The sequence below is a fragment of the Antechinus flavipes genome, chromosome 1 (genome assembly GCF_016432865.1).
Source record: "Antechinus flavipes isolate AdamAnt ecotype Samford, QLD, Australia chromosome 1, AdamAnt_v2, whole genome shotgun sequence".
Classification (NCBI taxonomy): domain Eukaryota; kingdom Metazoa; phylum Chordata; class Mammalia; order Dasyuromorphia; family Dasyuridae; genus Antechinus; species Antechinus flavipes.
The window spans coordinates 703,913,109-703,930,925 of record NC_067398.1 but is presented as its reverse complement, the minus strand read 5'-3'; the positions used below and the strand labels follow the sequence as shown (position 1 = coordinate 703,930,925).

General features: G+C 42.1%; 1 protein-coding gene across 7 annotated transcripts in view; it reads left to right on the top strand.

The window, feature by feature from the left end:
* TAOK3 (TAO kinase 3) overlaps positions 1–17,817 on the top strand; it is a 234,201-nt gene that overhangs the window by 139,363 nt on the left and 77,021 nt on the right. For all 7 annotated transcript variants that reach the window (XM_051972882.1, XM_051972887.1, XM_051972883.1 and 4 more), the window contains 2 exons: positions 6,153–6,320; positions 12,642–12,848. In XM_051972882.1, coding sequence (XP_051828842.1) covers positions 6,153–6,320; positions 12,642–12,848 — 375 coding nt within the window. The remainder of the gene's footprint in view (positions 1–6,152; positions 6,321–12,641; positions 12,849–17,817) is intronic.

Sequence of the window (17,817 nt, the reverse complement as noted above, 5' to 3'; positions counted from 1 at the left end):
TAAGCTAAGAAGTCTGAGTCTTAAAGGAAGCCAGGGAAGTATTTGAGGTAGGATTTTAGCTCAGCTGTTCCTGACTCCAGAGCCGAGGTTCTCTATTCACAACGCCTTCTATGTTAGAGGCAATTCCAGCAAAGAAAAAGAAGGTGGTGTTTTGGTTCACTTTGGTGGATGCTGAGAAAACTCACCTCTTCCTTAGATCTTAAAAGAAGGGAAAGGAAACTAGAAAGAAGACAAAAGTATGGGACAGTCCTAAAAGAACAATGTCAAGAGTGTTCAAACTCAGAATTAGCCAGCCTGGCAAGGAAAGCCGAACCATCAGCTTAGTAAAAAGTGTTGTTGGGTTTGTCCTCCTTTTAGCTATGTGGGGCGGTGGGAGAAGGAAGATCAAAGAAAATCTGTGAATGCTGCTTGGGGTGAATGGGATTATAAACTAACAACAGAAGACGGAGCTCTTTTCATTCTCATGTTGTTTCTGTTTTCTTTGCCAAGAGAAATTGGAAATGACGAGATAAAATTAGTCAGCAGAGAGCTGATCTCCCAAATTAATAAAGAGATAGTAAGAGAACTTAGTCTCTGGCTCTGTGAATTCAAAGCACCAGGCTCAAATGAATTACGTCTTCAGTTAGTAAGAGAACCGGCCCCTGGGATGCTGAACCACAGACAGTTATAGTTCTTCGTTCATGGAGAACAGGAAAGGGCCCACGGGCCCACGGAAGAGCAAACATCCTTAGCTTTACAAAAAAGGAAGCAAATGGAATCCAGCAAATTATAGGCCAGGGAACTTGACCTTGTTTCTAGCACATATTATTAAAGAGATGGTTAGTAAACATCTTGAAAAGAAAGCAACAATCACAAAGAATTGTTATGATTTCGTCAAGAAGAGAGATCACTCCCAAACAAGATCACTGGGTCTTGTTTACTTGTTTAAGAAGGGTAACAAATAGGAAGATTCTGTAGCTAGTCTATCTGTCTACATGTTAACTAATTATTTGATAATATATCTCATGCTGCTTCTGGGAAAGATTCGGAAATAGGTTATATGTCGTAATATAAGTATGTGGATTTCAAACTGGTGAATGGCCAGACCCAAAGGATTGTCACTGATGGTTCCGAGTCATCATGGAAAGGAGGTGTCTAGGAACACCCCAAAGAATTGTGCTCATCCTGTGCTGTTTAAAGTATTGATCATGTCTGGAATAAAGGCAGATCTGGCAGGATTAACACGTTCAATTGTCACCAAGCTAGGAAGTATACTGGATGAGAGGTAGGAGTTTTCATGGGCTAAAGGCTAAATGAATCACTGGTATGATGTGGCAGCCAACGAAAGCTAAGACAGTCTTGGGCCATGTTAAGACAGGTAGATGTACCAGACGTAGGGAAATGGTGGGTCTGCCTTTCTCTGCCCTGGCCAGCCCAGATCTGACCTATTATGCTATATGTTTAAAAAAAAAAAAAAAAAAAAAAAGACAATTGGTAAGATAAGAAGTGTCCAGCATAGAGCATTCAGAAGAATGATGGGCCTTTTGTCCCAGCCATATGAGGACTGGTTGAAGGAACTAAGGATGTTTAGCCTGGAGAAGAAAAGATTTGTGGGTAAATAACAACTGTCCTCAATTATTTGAAAGGCTGCCTTGTGCAAGAGGGTTTAGAGGGCACGCCCAGAAGCAATGGGTGAGAGTTGCAAAGAGGCAGATCCAGACCTGATGTTAGGAAAAGCTTCCTAACAATTAGAGCTTTCCCACAGAGGAATGGGTTGCTTTGGTAGGCAGTTGATTTCCCCTTCTTGGAGGTCTTCAAGCAAAGGCTAGATGGCTACCTGTTTGGGTATGTTGAAGAAGGGATTCCTTTTCTTCTTCAAGTCGCATTCAGTGACCTCCCTACTCCAAGTTCTGTGATACTGGGGACACAAAAATCTCTATCAGTGAGAAGAAAGACTATTACAAATCAGAGACATTAAGGAAGCCATCATGGAAAAGGTAGCTTCAAATTAGTCTTCAAAATATGGGTAGGAAAGAAGTAAAGACTCAGAAAGACTTGAGCACTCAGATTAATGCAATGATCAATTAAAATTCTAGAAAACTATCGATGAAGTATGTTATCCATCCTTGAACAGAGAGGTGATGGATTTAAGATGCAAAAAATAAGCTATGTGTCTTTGACAGTGTAGGAGGATAGAAATAAGGTAGCAAAAGAAAGAAAAGAAAAGAAACATGGAGACATATATATATTTTTTTATTTTAAAGAAGAGAACAGAAGGAAAACCAGAAAGAACCATAAGTTAACAAGATATTTTAGAGAGTTATAGCCTGAACTCATTGTATATTTAAAAGGGAAAACAACCCATACATAATAAAAAGCTTTAGTTTCTTGTACAGCCCACTTTTCTATTCTACCGTGTATATGGAAATACCCATTTCATTTAGTGTTTCTTAAGTGTAGAATAAAATGAAATTATAAGAAGTAAGAGAGTATAAGAGAATTATTGTACAATGAGGCAAGGGTCAATCCATTTAGAACGAATGTCTAGATCGCATTAATCTCTTATAAAAATTGCAATATAATGGAGTATAATTATTTGCCAGCTCTTCCTTTTTCTTTTTTTCATCCAACCTCTTCTTAAGGCTTTTGATCATATCTTTGTGTTCACTATGCCCAGAATGCCCCTTCTTTCCCATTTTGTTGTGTCAAAAGGAGTGCACAGACTAATGACTTTTGGAGGGTAGTTTCAAAATGCTTTCCAGGATGACACAGCTCTTGCAGCCCCACCAACAATGCGTTAGTCTATGTAGGAAAGGTTAAAAATTTTACTTAGGTGGGATCTTATAGTCCCATTAAAGTCCTTCTCATAGATATTGTCATAGGATATAGACGACCCGTATTTCTCAAAAACTGCCCCAGCAGCACATGATTTCCAGCAGGTCCTACTAAGCTAGACTGTCTTTGAGTCCAAGTCTACCGGTGGATTGTCACCTTAAGAACTAGCATAGCTCCATTCAAAGAAGCATAATGGTAAAAAATTATCTGCTGCATGAGATTTGGAAGAGATGAAAGGAAAAGTCTACTGAGGCTTGCCTAGAGGGGTTTTGATCCACATTAATGGAAGAGTATCCAGAATAATGGAAGCACAGGGACGTAGTGGATGTATTGAAGGTGAACGATCTCTTCCCGCTCCTTAGTGCCTGGCATAATACCTGGAACAACAAGTAGGTACTTGATGAATGCTTGTTGGCTACAGCGATTCATTATGGAATATTTATTCATAGTATTATCTTTTTCTATGCTCATTCAGAAATCAATAATCTGTAAGTACTTGTTTTGGGTATGGATTGAAGAAAAAAATAATAGTTCTGTGTAACCTCCGACTTAAGGCTCAACACAAGACCTCTTCGACTATACTTATGACCGTTTCCTACTTTTGCACATCAGAAACAAAACAAAAGTATGTTTGCCATTTTGGGGGAAATAGCCATTTATTTTTCTAACAGCTTTTAATTGTGAGGATTTCTGGCCTCCTGGTTCATGGGCAGGTCAGGATCTATATCCATCTCCACATGTGAAGCTTTAATGGGTATACCCAAAGCTTGTCTTCATGCTGTGCTACACCTGGCCAAAATGTTTATTTTCCTGGTTCCTGATATCATTTGGTTAATAAAAACACTTATTAAGTGTTTCCTGTGTCAGGCACTGTGCTAAGGGCACAAAAAAGGCAAAAACCAATCCCTGTCTTCCAAAAGCTTAGGGTCCAGTAGGGATCAACGTGCACATTATGTACAAACTATAAACAGGAGAAATTGGAGAAAATCAGCAGATGAAGGGGCCTGCGTTGAGGGGATCGAGAAAGGCTTCTTCGTGTGGCCCAGAAGGTCTTGTGTTCTTTTGATACAGTGGGGGCAGTGAATCTGATGACTTCCCAGATCACGACTGTAGAATAGAGGGATTATTTTTATGATACATGTTAAGATTTCATAGTTAGTATACTACAAAGCCTTCATCAGGGTATGTTGCCTCCTCATAAGGCTAACTTTTACTGACCATTTTGTCGCTGGATAGTTTCCTCCATCTCACCTATTTTTACTCTGAAGCCACTGGCCTTGGAAAACAAGAATTGTTAACAGAGGCTCCCACACCTCTCTCAGTGCCATCAAATAAATGTAGCCTGCCCTGATTACTTCTTCCCCTCTGCCTGTTGGTGGCCCCTTATTGAGGTCTCTAATTTTCACTTAAAGGGTTTTAATTTGGTATTTCCATTTCTTAAGCCTTCAGTTAAATTAAACTGACTTTTTTTGAGCATCTACTATTCTTAAAGTGCTACGCTAGCCATCACAGAAGATGCAAAGATGAGGAAGGCACAGCCCCCCGTCAGGGAGTCTATGATATGGTAGGCAATAACTCAAGTACATCCGTAGCAATAATACCAAATTTCATAGAGAGCACTGGGCTGGAGTCAAGAAGACCCGAATTCAAATTCAGCCTCAGGCAGCATTGTCCTGGACATGTCGTTTAACCGGTTTGCCTCAGTTTCCTCATCCCTAAAGTAAGGATCATAATAGCACCTTCACCACGGGGTTGTTGGGGATCACATGACATAATACTTGTAAATTGCTTAGCACAGTGGGCACTATGTAAATGCTAGCTATGGTGATGATGATTATTACTAGGCAAATTATTGCTAGGAGTTCTGGGCAAGGAAGCAGCAACCCCCTATTGGTGAAGCAAGCAGCGATGGAGAAGCGGGAGTGTCAGTTAGCAGACTCGGTCTCCTTACAGTCGGCATGTTTGAATTGTCCTGTAGGAAATCTCATCTGGCAGCATTTTGTAGGTTTTCTCAGAGCCAATGTTGAATTCTGTGCCGGCTTTTCCTAAAAACAACCACCCTTCCAGGTCTTCCACCACTGTTGGTTGGAACTCAGTTCAGATGGACATTCATTGAGCATCCTCAAAGACTGGAAGTAGAAAGACTGTTCAGTTCAACAAATAGTCAGTGCCTCCTCAGACAGGTGAAAAGAATGGCTATTTTGGTTTGCTTCGGTCATTCTCGGTTGGTCCCTGTTCTTTGGGACCACATTTGGGGGTTTTCCTGGCAGAGATATGACAGTAGTTTGTCATTTCCTCCTCTGGCTCATTTGACGGAGGAGGAAACTGAAACAAATAAGGCTAAGTGACTTGTCCAGGGTCACACAGCTAATAGATGTGTGAGGCCAGATTTAAACTCACAAAGATGAGCCTTCCTGACTCCAGGCCCACCACCCTATGCACTGTCACCTGGCTGCCCCAGTTAATACCCAGGATATGACAACTAAGTTGGAAGAACGATGACTCCTGGATTTCAGGCCTGGAACAATGCTGAGACCAGTGGCCAAAATCAGGAAGTTAGGAAGAGAGAATTAGAAAGAAAGATGATGATTTAGGGGTGGAGGAGGGGGAAGGGAGGGGGCGATCGGCGAGCTTGAGCTTATGGTACCAGTGCAGTTTCTAATCAAAAAGGGAAGAGCAACTTGTGTCAACCTATAAGAATAATAATAGGACCTAACTCACTGGATTGTTATGAGGAACAAGTGGAATCACATATATAAAGTGCTCTGTGAACATTACCATCCTATAGAAAAGCTAGCTATTAGTATTATTACTAGGAAAAAAAGATACAGAGGGATTTCAAAGCATGAAAGAGTGCAGTTTGGGAGCTCCTGTCAATGGGTCGTCTTCTCAGTGCAATATGATAGATTATAATCTAAAGGTGATTGGGAAAAGGGTGACCCCAGGGCCTTGATGAACATAAAAGGTTTTTCGCAGCAGTTGTAGGGAAAGTTCCTCTTTGCTTCTGTGATTTCAGACAAGGAGAGAGGGAGGGAAAAGGTTTACCACTTTATAGAGTTCTCATCTTTTTGGTACTACTAAGGTTGATTAGATTAGCCTTAGTCATTTTAACCTAAATCCTAGAAGAGGAACCTACTCTGGTTTTAGGGGGAAAAAAAGAAGAAGAAAATAATCCTCATTCCCATTTGGTTTTTGCATGCTGGGTAGGGGGTAATAACTATCCACAAAAATCCACCCAACTGCCTTAAGGAACTACATTTATTTTCTTCTGCACACGTGACAGAGACGCCAAACGTTCCATGACCACCCATCTCTGCTTCTTTTTATCCTTCATTCAGCATGACTTTGTACGGCGAGATCGGCCACTGCGGGTCCTAATTGACCTCATACAGAGGACGAAAGATGCCGTTCGTGAGCTGGACAATTTACAGTATCGGAAAATGAAGAAAATCCTGTTCCAGGAGACCCGGAATGGACCCTTGAATGAGTCACAGGAGGATGAAGAAGTAGGTTCAGCCTTTGGGGGTGGGTAAGAGGAGGGTGCGGCGCTTTGGCTCGTCCCAAGTCGGGCCAGAAGAAGAGACTTTCTCTGATTTGCACCTGTCTGATTTGTTTCTAACATCCATTACCACTTCCAAGTGGAGAGAGAATCCATCTTAGTCTTTCTCTTTAAAATAAAAGAATACAAGACTATGATATTAGCTATCGTCCATAAGACCCTGGCTCTAGAACTGGAAGGGGTCCCCGAAGCCATTTCATCCCACGTTGCCCCCATCACCGTCATCAAAAAATGCAGTGTCTAAAGTTTGCAAAATGATCTGCATTGACGACGTGGGAGATGGCTGCTCCTTCTATCCCCATTTTACATGGGGGGAAATTGAACCTGGCTCGACTTGGGTGATTTGTCCAGGAGTCGTAACTGGAGTGTCCGGGGCAGGATTCAGGCTCCTGAGGCCGGGTACAGGCCTTTGCTTTGTGTGAAGATGAGGACCAGCGGAGGGAAGGAAGGCGGCTTTCCCTAGGTCACACAGGCAGGAAATGGGCTTCCCTAAGCCACGTGGGCCAGCAAGCATCCCGAGCAGCTCCGGACCGCAGTGCTCCGGCTCTAGAGATACCGTTCTTTGCACTCTCCCATGCTGCCTCCTGTTGGTACAAAAATGTAATTCAGAAAACTGTACCAGGCCCTAAAATCAGTGAGAAATGTTTGCTGTACTCACGTACGTACGGTCCACTCCACACACCATCCATAGCAAATTCTGAAGGCCGGGCCTGCCTCCTCCTCAGGCCAGTCGTCCTTCCCCCTGGTCTTCCACTCTACTGGTTGTAGCTCGGTTCAAATGGACATTTAGTAAATGTCTGCTCTGAGCAGTGGGATTTCAGGCAGATGAAAGAGGGAGGAAGAGCCGGTCTTGGAAAACAGAAGTAAGTGCTGGATTCAGTTCTGTCTCTAACACACCAAGTGACTGATCCCAAGCAGCTTTCCAGTGCTGAACTCACAGGTCCCAAACTACTCAATCAACCAGCATGTGTTAAGCACTGAGTATTTGCCGGCATTTGTGTTACACACTAGGCATCTTAAAAAAAAAATTCAAAAAGCATCCCTGCCCTGCAGGAGCTGAGATTCTAACGGGGAAGACAATATCTACATAAATTTAGATAGATCATGGAACGAGAGAGACAGAAATAGATGATAGACAGGTTGTTGTTGTTTAGTTTCAATCTTGTCTGACTTTTTGACCCTATTTGGGGATTTCTTGGCAAAGATGCTGGAAGGGGTTGCCCTTTCCTTCTCCAGCCCATTTGATGGGTAAATAAACTAAGACAGAGGAAAGTGACTTGCCAGGGTCACATAGCTAGCAAGCAACTGAGATTGGATTTGAATCCAAGATTAGTCTTCTTGACTACAGGCCCAGTATTCTGAACACTGAGTTCCCTACTTGCTAGGAGAGACAGAACAAGAGAAAGGGAGGGAAGAGGAAGAGAGATTGACATATGTTGATATAAGATATAAACAAACAGAGTAGATGGAAAGCACTTTTCTCAAAAAATATTTTATTTTTTGAAATATGTGTATAGATAGTTTTCAACATTCATTTTTGTAAAATTTGATGTTCCAATTTTTTCTCCTTATCTCCTCCCTCCCCAAGACAACAAAGCAATCTGATATAAGTTAAATACGTGCAGTTCTTTTAACCGTATTTCCATAGTTGTCATGTTGTGCGAGAAAAATCAAATCAAAATTTAAAAAAGGAAGCACACAACAAGAATAAAAAAAAGTAAAATACTATATTGTGATCCACATTCAGTCCCCACAGTCCTCTCTCTGGATGTGGATGGCTCTCTTCATCACAAGTCTGTTGGAATGGTCTTGAATCGCCTCATTGTTGAAAAGAGCCACGTCCATCAGAGTTGATCATCACATGATCTTGTTGTTCCTGTGTACAATTTTCTCTTGGTTCTGCTTACTTCACTCAGCATTATTTCCCATAGATCTGGAAAGTAATTTTTTAAAGAATTATAACAAATGTGCTGTAAGTGGAAAGAGAAGATTAATACAAGACACAGTCCATCCTCTCGGGGAGTTTCTAGTGCAATGCAGGGAAATGACTAGACTACAAGGATAGATGTGATAAATGCATGGGAGAAGTATAAGCAGAGTGAGTGTTGTGAGGAACAAGAGTCAGGATATCGTTATCCTAGTGAGTACTATTGCTCTGAAGGGAACCCATAAAGCACAGTCAGCAACTTGGGAAACTGCCTCTTGTCGTTTTAATAGACAGATAGATACAAAAATACATACATACATACATACTTATGAAAATTTAATTGGTTTACCTCCTAATCCTTCGTGATTCTTTTTTGCCTTTAATAGGCTTTTATCAGACTGCCAGAGCAGTCCATAACTCTATAAAAGAATAAGAACCTTTCATCTAAGGAAAACACAGAAAAAAATAAATGTAATGGAAAATCATAATGATAGAGCACTAGGCCTGGAGTCGAGAAGATCTGAATTCAAATCCAGTCTCAGACGCTTTCTAGCTGCATGACCCCGGCAAGGCACTTAACCCCTGTTTGCCTCAGTTTCCTCAACTTTAAAATGATAATAATGCTTACATCCCAAGGTGGTTGTGAGAATCGAATGAGATAATTTTTGTAAAGTGCTTAGCACAATGTCTGGCATATAGGAGGTGCTTAATAAACGCTTATTACTTTTTTCTTCCTTTTTCACTCTTGTAGACTGTCCATATTTATCCATTCCGATGATTCCCAACTGGCCTCTATAACCAGTTTTGTTTTAAGATGTATCTGGAGGGAGAGCAGGTCAGGGAACACCCAGGGAGGAAACTCTCTGCTAATGCAGACAGGACCCTTTCCATGCAGCTCAGTCTTGCCTAAAGTCCCAGGTCGCAAGGCAGAACCCAGGTTCTCCATTCTACCTCTCTTAAAATGGCTTTAACAAACACCAGACGAGATCATACGTAAAGCCCTTTGCAAACCCTCAAAGTGCTGGATCAACATTAGCTATTGTGATTATTGACTTCAGGAGAGGGTCTTCATTTTTTGTATCCTGGACCTCTTTCACACATGAGGGAAATGGAGAGACCCTCCTCAGAATAATGTTTCTCAACGTATACATTACCAAGAAAACCAATTGTGTTTTCATAGAGAGACAGAGAAAGAGATCCGTGTGAGTCTGGGGGTGTTTTAAACAAGGTCATAGACCCCAGTTAATGCCTCACATTGATCCTTTAGTTTCCCGTAATGTCTTTCACCAAATCCCGTCCAGAGTGCAGAACCGGCTGCACAGGGGCACGATTGAGCTCCTCCTTACTCGGAGGGGAGAAGAATCTGCTATCCCTCCGCAGTGGCAGAGGTGGCTGTGGCGGCTAGCGAGACCCGGTTCTGATGGGACTCCAAACCCGCGGCTTTGGCGCTCGGGGCCTCGGTGCTCTCGGCCGTCAAACGGATGAGTTGGACCGAGGGGCTTAGAAGGCCCTTCCAGCGCCAGGTCTGTGATGTGCAACGAACAGTTTAATTCTCTCTCTCTCTCTCTCTCTCTCTCTCACACACACACACACACACACACACACACACGCCCCTTCCTTTAACTCTGTGGCCCTCAAGCTACTTGCACCTTGGGATCCAGCTTTGACTCCTCCCTCTGGCTTCCCGCCATATTTGATCAGTGGCCCAGAGATGCCTAATTTTTGTGCTTGCACAGTATCTCTCTCATTCACTCTTACCTTTGTGTTCCCTCTATTCCCTCCTTACTCTACCTGACCTCTTACTATGAAGAATCTCTTAACCATTCTCCTGTTTTTCCCATTCCAGCCCATGCTCTATGTTTTAAGGTTCGCAAAACATTCTGTTTCCTTTGGTCTTCCCAACAACCCTGAGAGATAGATGCTACGATCATTATCCCCATTTCACAGATGAGGAACCTGAGCCCCACAGAGATTATGAGCATTCCCAGGGCCTTTGATTAATAGGTATGTGTAGCAGAATTTGAACTCAGATCCTCCTGCCTCTAAGCCCCCTGCTCTATAGGCTGTGCTGCCAAGCTGCCTCTCCCAGAGTCGTCTGCCTGATAAAAGCCCCATCCTGGTGCCCTCTGCCTACCAGGAAAGTCCAGAGTCTCCATTCTGGCATTTAAGGTCCCCCGTGGTCTGGCCACAGCTAGTTCTTCCGGCCTTGTTCCATGGTACTTTCTTTCTCCATCTCCTCATGGATTCCCCTCAGTCCCTCCTGCCACGGCCCTTCCTGGCTCTGAGCCGGCACGCCGCCTGCATTGCTCCCTCCCCGGCCTTGTCTTGAGGTCTTTCCAGGCCTGGAAGCCTGGATCAGCCTCCCACCCTCAGTGAGGGGGGGATGCCTTCCCCAACACCCCCGACTGGAAGTCGTCCTTCCTCCATCTCTGGCCTCTGGGGGAACAGAATGCATAGGAGAGGTCCAGAGGCCCAGCACAGTGTTGCTCGTTTGCACAGTTGTCTCACTGCCGCACTCTCTTATTTATCTCACTGACTCCTCCAGCGTCACCCAAGGAAGGGGACGGTCAGCCCGCATTCGTAAAGAGTCTCCTGTCTGCGGAGCAGAGGGCGCAGGTACAAAGAGGGCTCTGCCTTCCATCAGGGCACGCGGCGAGCCCAGAGAAGGGGAGCCCTCCCCAGCTAAGGGGTCATGAAAGGCTTCTTCTGTAGGGGATGGGGTTTGAGCTTGGCTTTGATGGAAATGATAGTCTAAGAAGCAGAGATCTGGAGAGAGCCCAGGCCAGGCATGGAGAACCTTGCGGGCCAAGATCCAGAGAGGAGAGATGGGATGGTGGATCTGAGCTACCTCAGGAAGGCCACTTTAACCAGTGCAAAAGATGGAAGGATGGAAGGATTAATAGACAGATGGATAAATGGATGGATAGATGGGTGGATGGATGGATGGATGGATACATGGACAGATGGATGGATGGATAAATAGATGTATAAATGGATGGACAAATGGGTAAATAAAAGTATAAATGGATGGATGGATAAATGGATGTTTGGATGGATGGATAAATAGATGGATGTACAGACAGATGGATGGATAAGAAACAGATTTGACAGATAAGATAGATAAATAAATGATAGAAAGACAAGACAGATACAGAGAGATACTTGATAGATAAAAACAGATGATAGATAAGACAGAGAGACAGCTAAATAGATAGAAAACAAATGGAAAATTAGAATGGTGGATGGAGCATTTATTAAGTGTGTTTTATGTTCCTGATACTAAAGATACAAACACATAAATGAAACAATCTATACTCAACTCAATAAGATTTTTTGTAATGAAAAAAGCAATGAACATGGGATCAAGTTTTGACTTAGAAACTTGTCAGCTCTTAGGAAAATCACTTGACCTCTCTGTGTCTCAGTTTCTACAACTGGGAAATGGAGCTGAGGATATTTACACTTCCAGGGTTGTGATACAGAAAGACAAAACTTCTTTAAGTCTCAGCCCTCTATTAATGTAAGCTCTTATTATTGATATTATAAATTAATTTTTCGTTGTTGAAGTCAGTCATTATTTCCTACGGAAGAAACCCTCAGCTTACCCAAAAGTTCTGCTTCCTTCCTTTCCATTGAAGTCTTCCTTTTCTTGAGGCATCGCTTTTAGTTTTAAGGCAGCTGAGTGGCACATTAGGTAGATCACTGGGTCTGGAGTCAGGAGAACCTGAGTTCAAATCCAGCCTCAAACAGACAGTCACTACAATCCTGGGTAAATCAATGACTCTCTCTCTGCCTCAGTTTCCTCAGATGTAAAATGTAGGTCATATTAACACCCACTTTTGATAGTTATTGTGAGGCTCAAAAGAAATAACCGTAGAGCATCCTTCAAACCTTCTGTCGCTATAGAAATGTCAGCTGTTGCTGTTGCCAGTCACTCTGATTGTCCTGGCCCCGAAGCTCTCCTCGGCCACTTCGGGGGTCCCAGAGGCTCAGCAGGTCTCGTCACAGAGCTGCCGGCGGGTCCTTTCGGAAGGCCTCCATCCGCTCCGCTGGTCTCTAAGACAGCTGGGCACGAAGGGGGAGCCCGGGCCGGCGGCTCCCAGAACCTTACGACCCCTGTCCAGAGCGGCCTCTGGGGAAGACGGACGAATGGATCTGAGACGCCTGGAGATGGGAGGCAGAGGCCACCACATAAAAAGTTTTATCTTTGCAGATTTGGCAGAAAATCTACTTGGCGCTGCAGAATTGAGTGGGTTTAATAGCTCAGTCAATGGATTGTCACTTTTCTCTCCAGTCTTCCTTTTTTTTTTTTCTTTTAACCCCGATGCCCCGTTTTTATAGGAGAGTGAACATGGAACAAGCCTGAGCATAAACATGGACAGCCTGGGCAGCAATCACTCCATCCCGAGCGTGTCTGTGAGCACGGGCAGTCAGAGCAGCAGTGTTAACAGCATGCAGGAGGTGCTGGAGGAGAGCGGCTCCGACCTGCTCGCACCCCTCGAAGACGACAGCTCCGTTAGTTCCACCCCCTCTGTGCCGCACAAGAAGGTAGGTCGGGGGCCGCGCTCCGCGGCGCCCTCCAGGACCCGTCCTGTGAGGGGGTAGCTCAAGCCGCCGAGCTCTCAGCCGGAGCGCACAGAGTAAGTGGGAGCCCCCCAGCCGGAGGCCGGGGAGATTTGCCCTTCCTCTCACCCGCTTCCTGCAGGGTCTCCCTCTTCACATCCCACCCACCTGACCCGGCAAAGCGGGCTTACAACATCAGCCCGACATCATAGGCCTTCCCCAACGTTTCCCGCTCTTCCAGAACGAAGCCATCCTTGTCCAAAGGCCACGAGTTGATAGATCCCTGGGGGAAAGACCAAGGCGGGAGAGCAGAGAATGAGAAGCTTCCCATTAAGGAGCACTGGGAGAGTCTCCTCCCAGAACTTGAGTCCTCCCGCTGTTTCTGGCTCTTCCCTCTGGGACCAAACAGCTTCTCTAATTCCCCTTCCATAGGACTGACCTTTGGACACTTGAATATCATTATGGCCACTTTAGTCCCAATTTGTCTTTCCTCCATTTGTCTAAACAAGCCTGGTTTCATCAGTAGATCGATCCTCATATATCTTGAAATCAAGGCACTCACCACTTCTGGCTGCCCTGCTCTGGACGCTCTAGTGTACGGGGCACTTAGTGCCAACTGTGACCCTCCAGAAGGGAGCCCTTGTCTGGGTGGGAGCGAGCTTCTAGACACTGAACACCCCAGCTGGACTTGACCGAGGCCCCCACAGGGCCTGAGATGGCTTGGTTTATTTGGCTCCCTGGGACACTGTTGTTGACCCGTTGAGCTTTCCGTCTTCTAAATGCCCCAGGTCTTTCTCAAACAAACAGCGATTTTGTAGCCATGCTTCCTGCCATTTGGGGCAGTGCTGATTTCTGTAACCCAAGAATGAATCCTCCTTTTTTATAGGCAGAGTCGGGGGAGGCATTTGTTCTATTACTGCCAATTAACATCTCTCTTCTAAATTTAGTTTTAAAGAGTTGACTGAGGAATTGAGAATTTAAGTGATGAGTAGGTCTTAGAATCCAAGCCTTCCGACTCCAAGGCTAGACCGCCAGTTTTTACTTTGTTCTGCCTTTCAAGACTAAACTTTTACCCCTAATAAATTCTGTCTTACTAAATCTGGCCCCAGTGTTCTAACCTATCAAGATCCACGTTTCACATCTTTACTCAATTCTCCAGATACCTGGAACCCTCCAGGAGAGACTTCTTTCCAAATCTTTTCTAAACTGATATGAAACCATTACTCAGTATTCTATGTCTGATTATCCATCCATTTCCAAACCTACTAAATTATAGAATTGTTTGCTTAAGATCAATTAAAATAGGCATTTATTAAGTGTCAGGCACTGGGAATACAAAAACCAAAATTAGTACAGACCGTAATTTCAAGAAGACTTTGTTCTACTGGGAAACACATTGTCTATAATAAGCAAACATAAGAGTAAATACAAGGACAGCTGGATGGTGCAGAGTGGATAGAACACCAGCCCTGAAGTCAGGAGGACCTGAGTTCAAGTTAAGCCTTAGATATTTAACACTTCCTAGCTAGGTCACCATAAGCAAGTCAATTAACCCCAGTTACCTCACCAAAAAAAAAAAAAAAAAACAAAGGGAGAGAGGACAATCAGGAAAGTTGTTGGTTTTTTTTCCCCCTCTCCATCTTTTTCACAAGAAAAGCATAATAGACTGAGGGAAAGAGGAAAAAACAATTTTGTGTTGCCAAATCTAGGAAATATGTACACCACAATTGTGATAGGAACACTTTTTGTGATAGCAAAAAATTGGAAACAAAGTGGGTACCCAAGCAAATGAAGAATGGCCAAACAAACGGCAACTAACAAATATATGATTGTGAGGAATTCAAAGGAATATAGGAAGACCTGAACGAAGTGATCCACAGTGAAGAAAAGAGAATCAAGAAAGCATTTAGTGAAAATGAGAAGCTTCTGTGAATTCTGATCAATTACAATGTGTGATCTTGATCCGTGACAGTGAATCACACCTCCCTATTCTCAGTAGAGAGAATTGGCTATTGGCATTGAATGTCACCAGAAATCTAAGATATGGCTGCTTTGTTGGCCAGTTGTTGGGTTTTTCTTGTTGCAGAGAAGAAATCAATAAGGAATAGATGTATAAGGAAATGATTGGTGTTTCTTAAGACAATCGTACATATAAAAAGAAATGAAAATAAAATCTAGACAAATTATATACAGTATTTTCCTGAGCCAATATTTTATTAACCTATCAAAAAATAAAAATATGTACTAAGGTTGGTCTCTCATGACTTTGATGAAACTATGTTGACTTTTTGTGATGTTTCCTAACTATCCCTTTAATAATAAATTCTGATATTTTACCAATAATCAAAGTCAAGCTCATAGGATTGAGTATTCAGGCTCCATTCTCTTCTCTCCCTACCTCCTTTAGAAAAAAATAGAGCATTTGCTTTTCCCCAGCCTTCTAGTGTCTCTCTACTTCTCCATAGTGTTTCAAACAATGACAATCATGGCTTAATCCTCAGTTCTTTCAGTACTAGTCGATGTATGTGGGGTAAGTGACTTAAACTCCTCAAGGGCAGTTAACTAATTTCTTTATATTTTACATGATTGCACCTGTATAATCGAAATCTAATTGCTCGCCATCTCAGGGAGGGAGAAAGTGATAGAATTTGGAACTCAAAACTTGAAATTAAAATGTCCTCAAATTGGGTTTAAAAAAAAAAAAAAGTGAAAATTAGATTGGACATCTCTTAACAAAGGTGAACTAAATCAATTTTATATGAAATTGACCCTATCTTAAACTGAACCACATGATTTTTTTTAAAAAGTGAAATGGACTGTATCTTAAACAGAACTACATGACTAATTTTTTTTATGTTATTGGCCTTATCTAAGCACATTGGTCCTTATGATTTTTTTTAAAATGAAACTGGCCATCTCTTAACAAATTGAATCATGTGATTTAAAAAAAAAAGATGAAATTGACCATATCTTAAAAAACTGAACTACATGATTAAAAAATATAAAATTGTCCATATCTTAAACAAACAGGAAATGGCTATTTCCTGAAAAGGAAGTCATTTCTGAATCAGCTGTCATATCTTTGACAAGTTAGAGCAAAAGTTAAAATTGAAAAAAATGAAAGTAAAGAAACAGCTTCAACCCAATCTATTAAATGAGATATTATCTCTAAAACAATTTATCAGTCAATTGAGCATTTAAGACAAAAAAATGAAATAATTCTTGCTCTCAAGGAACTTATATTCGAAAATGTGTTCTTCTTTAAGTGAGCCCAGTTGTAATTTGGGAGGGCACTTGCTCTTGGGGAATCAAGGATGCTAGTTCAACAATCTAGATAAGAACTGATATGGACCTGAATCAGGTAATGGCTCTCAGGAGTGGAAGGAAGAAACAGATGTGAGAACTTTTGTGGAGATATTAGAGTCTAAAAGTTTTAGCAGTTGGGTGGGATGAGGTAGAAAGTGGAACTGAAGATGGTTCCAAGTTGTCAAGACTGGGTGACTAAGAAAATATTTCTGTTCTAAAAAGAAAAGTTTGGAAGAAAGATAATCGGTTTTGATTTTGAAATGTCTGTAGGATAGCTCACTGAAAATGTGAGACTAGATTTTAGGACTGGAATAAGGTCTGTGTAGTCTAGACATTACCTGTGTAGATGATCGTTAACCCTAGTAAAAATAACGAGATTGCCAAGAGAATCTAGAAAGAAGAAAAGAAGGGGAAAGAGTAAATGAGTAAAAGTAAAGATAGTGATTTTGATAATCATAATTTCTTAAAAAGTTTAACTGATGTAAAGCACTTACTTGCCAAAATGAGGAAACCAGTAGAGCCAGAGAAACCATCAACCAGGAAACACTTCATCTTCTAGCCAAACAGAGAGAGATGCTGGCCAACGGCAACACAATTGTTATTTTTTGTTGATTAAAAAAAGGGAGATTTAATTCTGTAGGAAACACAGTCCTCAAGACTCTTTCAACAAGATGTTGCCCATGCATATGTCTGAATCATACAAGTACACCCAAAAAAAAATCCGCTAGAGGTGATATAATTTTGAAGAGACTCAGGGATTAATTTTCAGAATATCTAAAAATCATAAGTGGTGTTATCAAAAACAAGTTAAGAAGGAATTGACTACCAAACATTTTCTCATCACTATAAAATATGACAATGATTTATACGTGTATTGAAGTCATTCTTAATGAAGATCTGTAAGGAAATAGCAGGTTTTCAGAGCTTATTTTCTATAGTAAACCACATATCCATAGTCACACATGTGATTCATATGTACAGAAAATATGTGTTGTGTTTACTAAATTCCTAAAGTAACTTTAAAGGCTCCAGTACCATGTTCCCTATATATGTTATAAGCTTCCAGGTAGATGCATCCATAGAAATAATAGTATTCGGCAACCTTTTGATTATGAGTCAACAAGTATTTATTAACTGCCTACTGTGTACCAGACACTGTGCCAAGCCCTGATGCTACAAGGAAAGGCAAAAACAGTCCATGCTCTCAGGGACATCCCAGTCTAATGGAGAAGAACATAAAATGAGAAATGGTATTCTCTACTGCCTGAAAGATACCCAACACCCAGGTGAACTGGAAGAGAGATTCCCTTTATATGGTAACAATTTCTATCTCTCCTTGCTTGTCAATAATATTCTGCTGATTCCTTTGAGCTGGAGAACACTACAGAACCTCCTCAATGAGACCCCAAGCTACTTAAAAGAAATGAACTTTAACAATCCACACAGAAAAAAAAAAAATGGGTAAGCATTCAAACTACATAGAAAATGATGTCTTGTTGTCTGGGCATCCCGTTGATTTAGTTCATCAGAAAACATATTATCTCGGAAAGCCCTAATGATGTGCAGTGAACTTAAATAGGAGATATTAAATCATAGAATTTTGGAGATGGAAAAGACATCAGATGCCATTTAATCCAAACCGTACTCG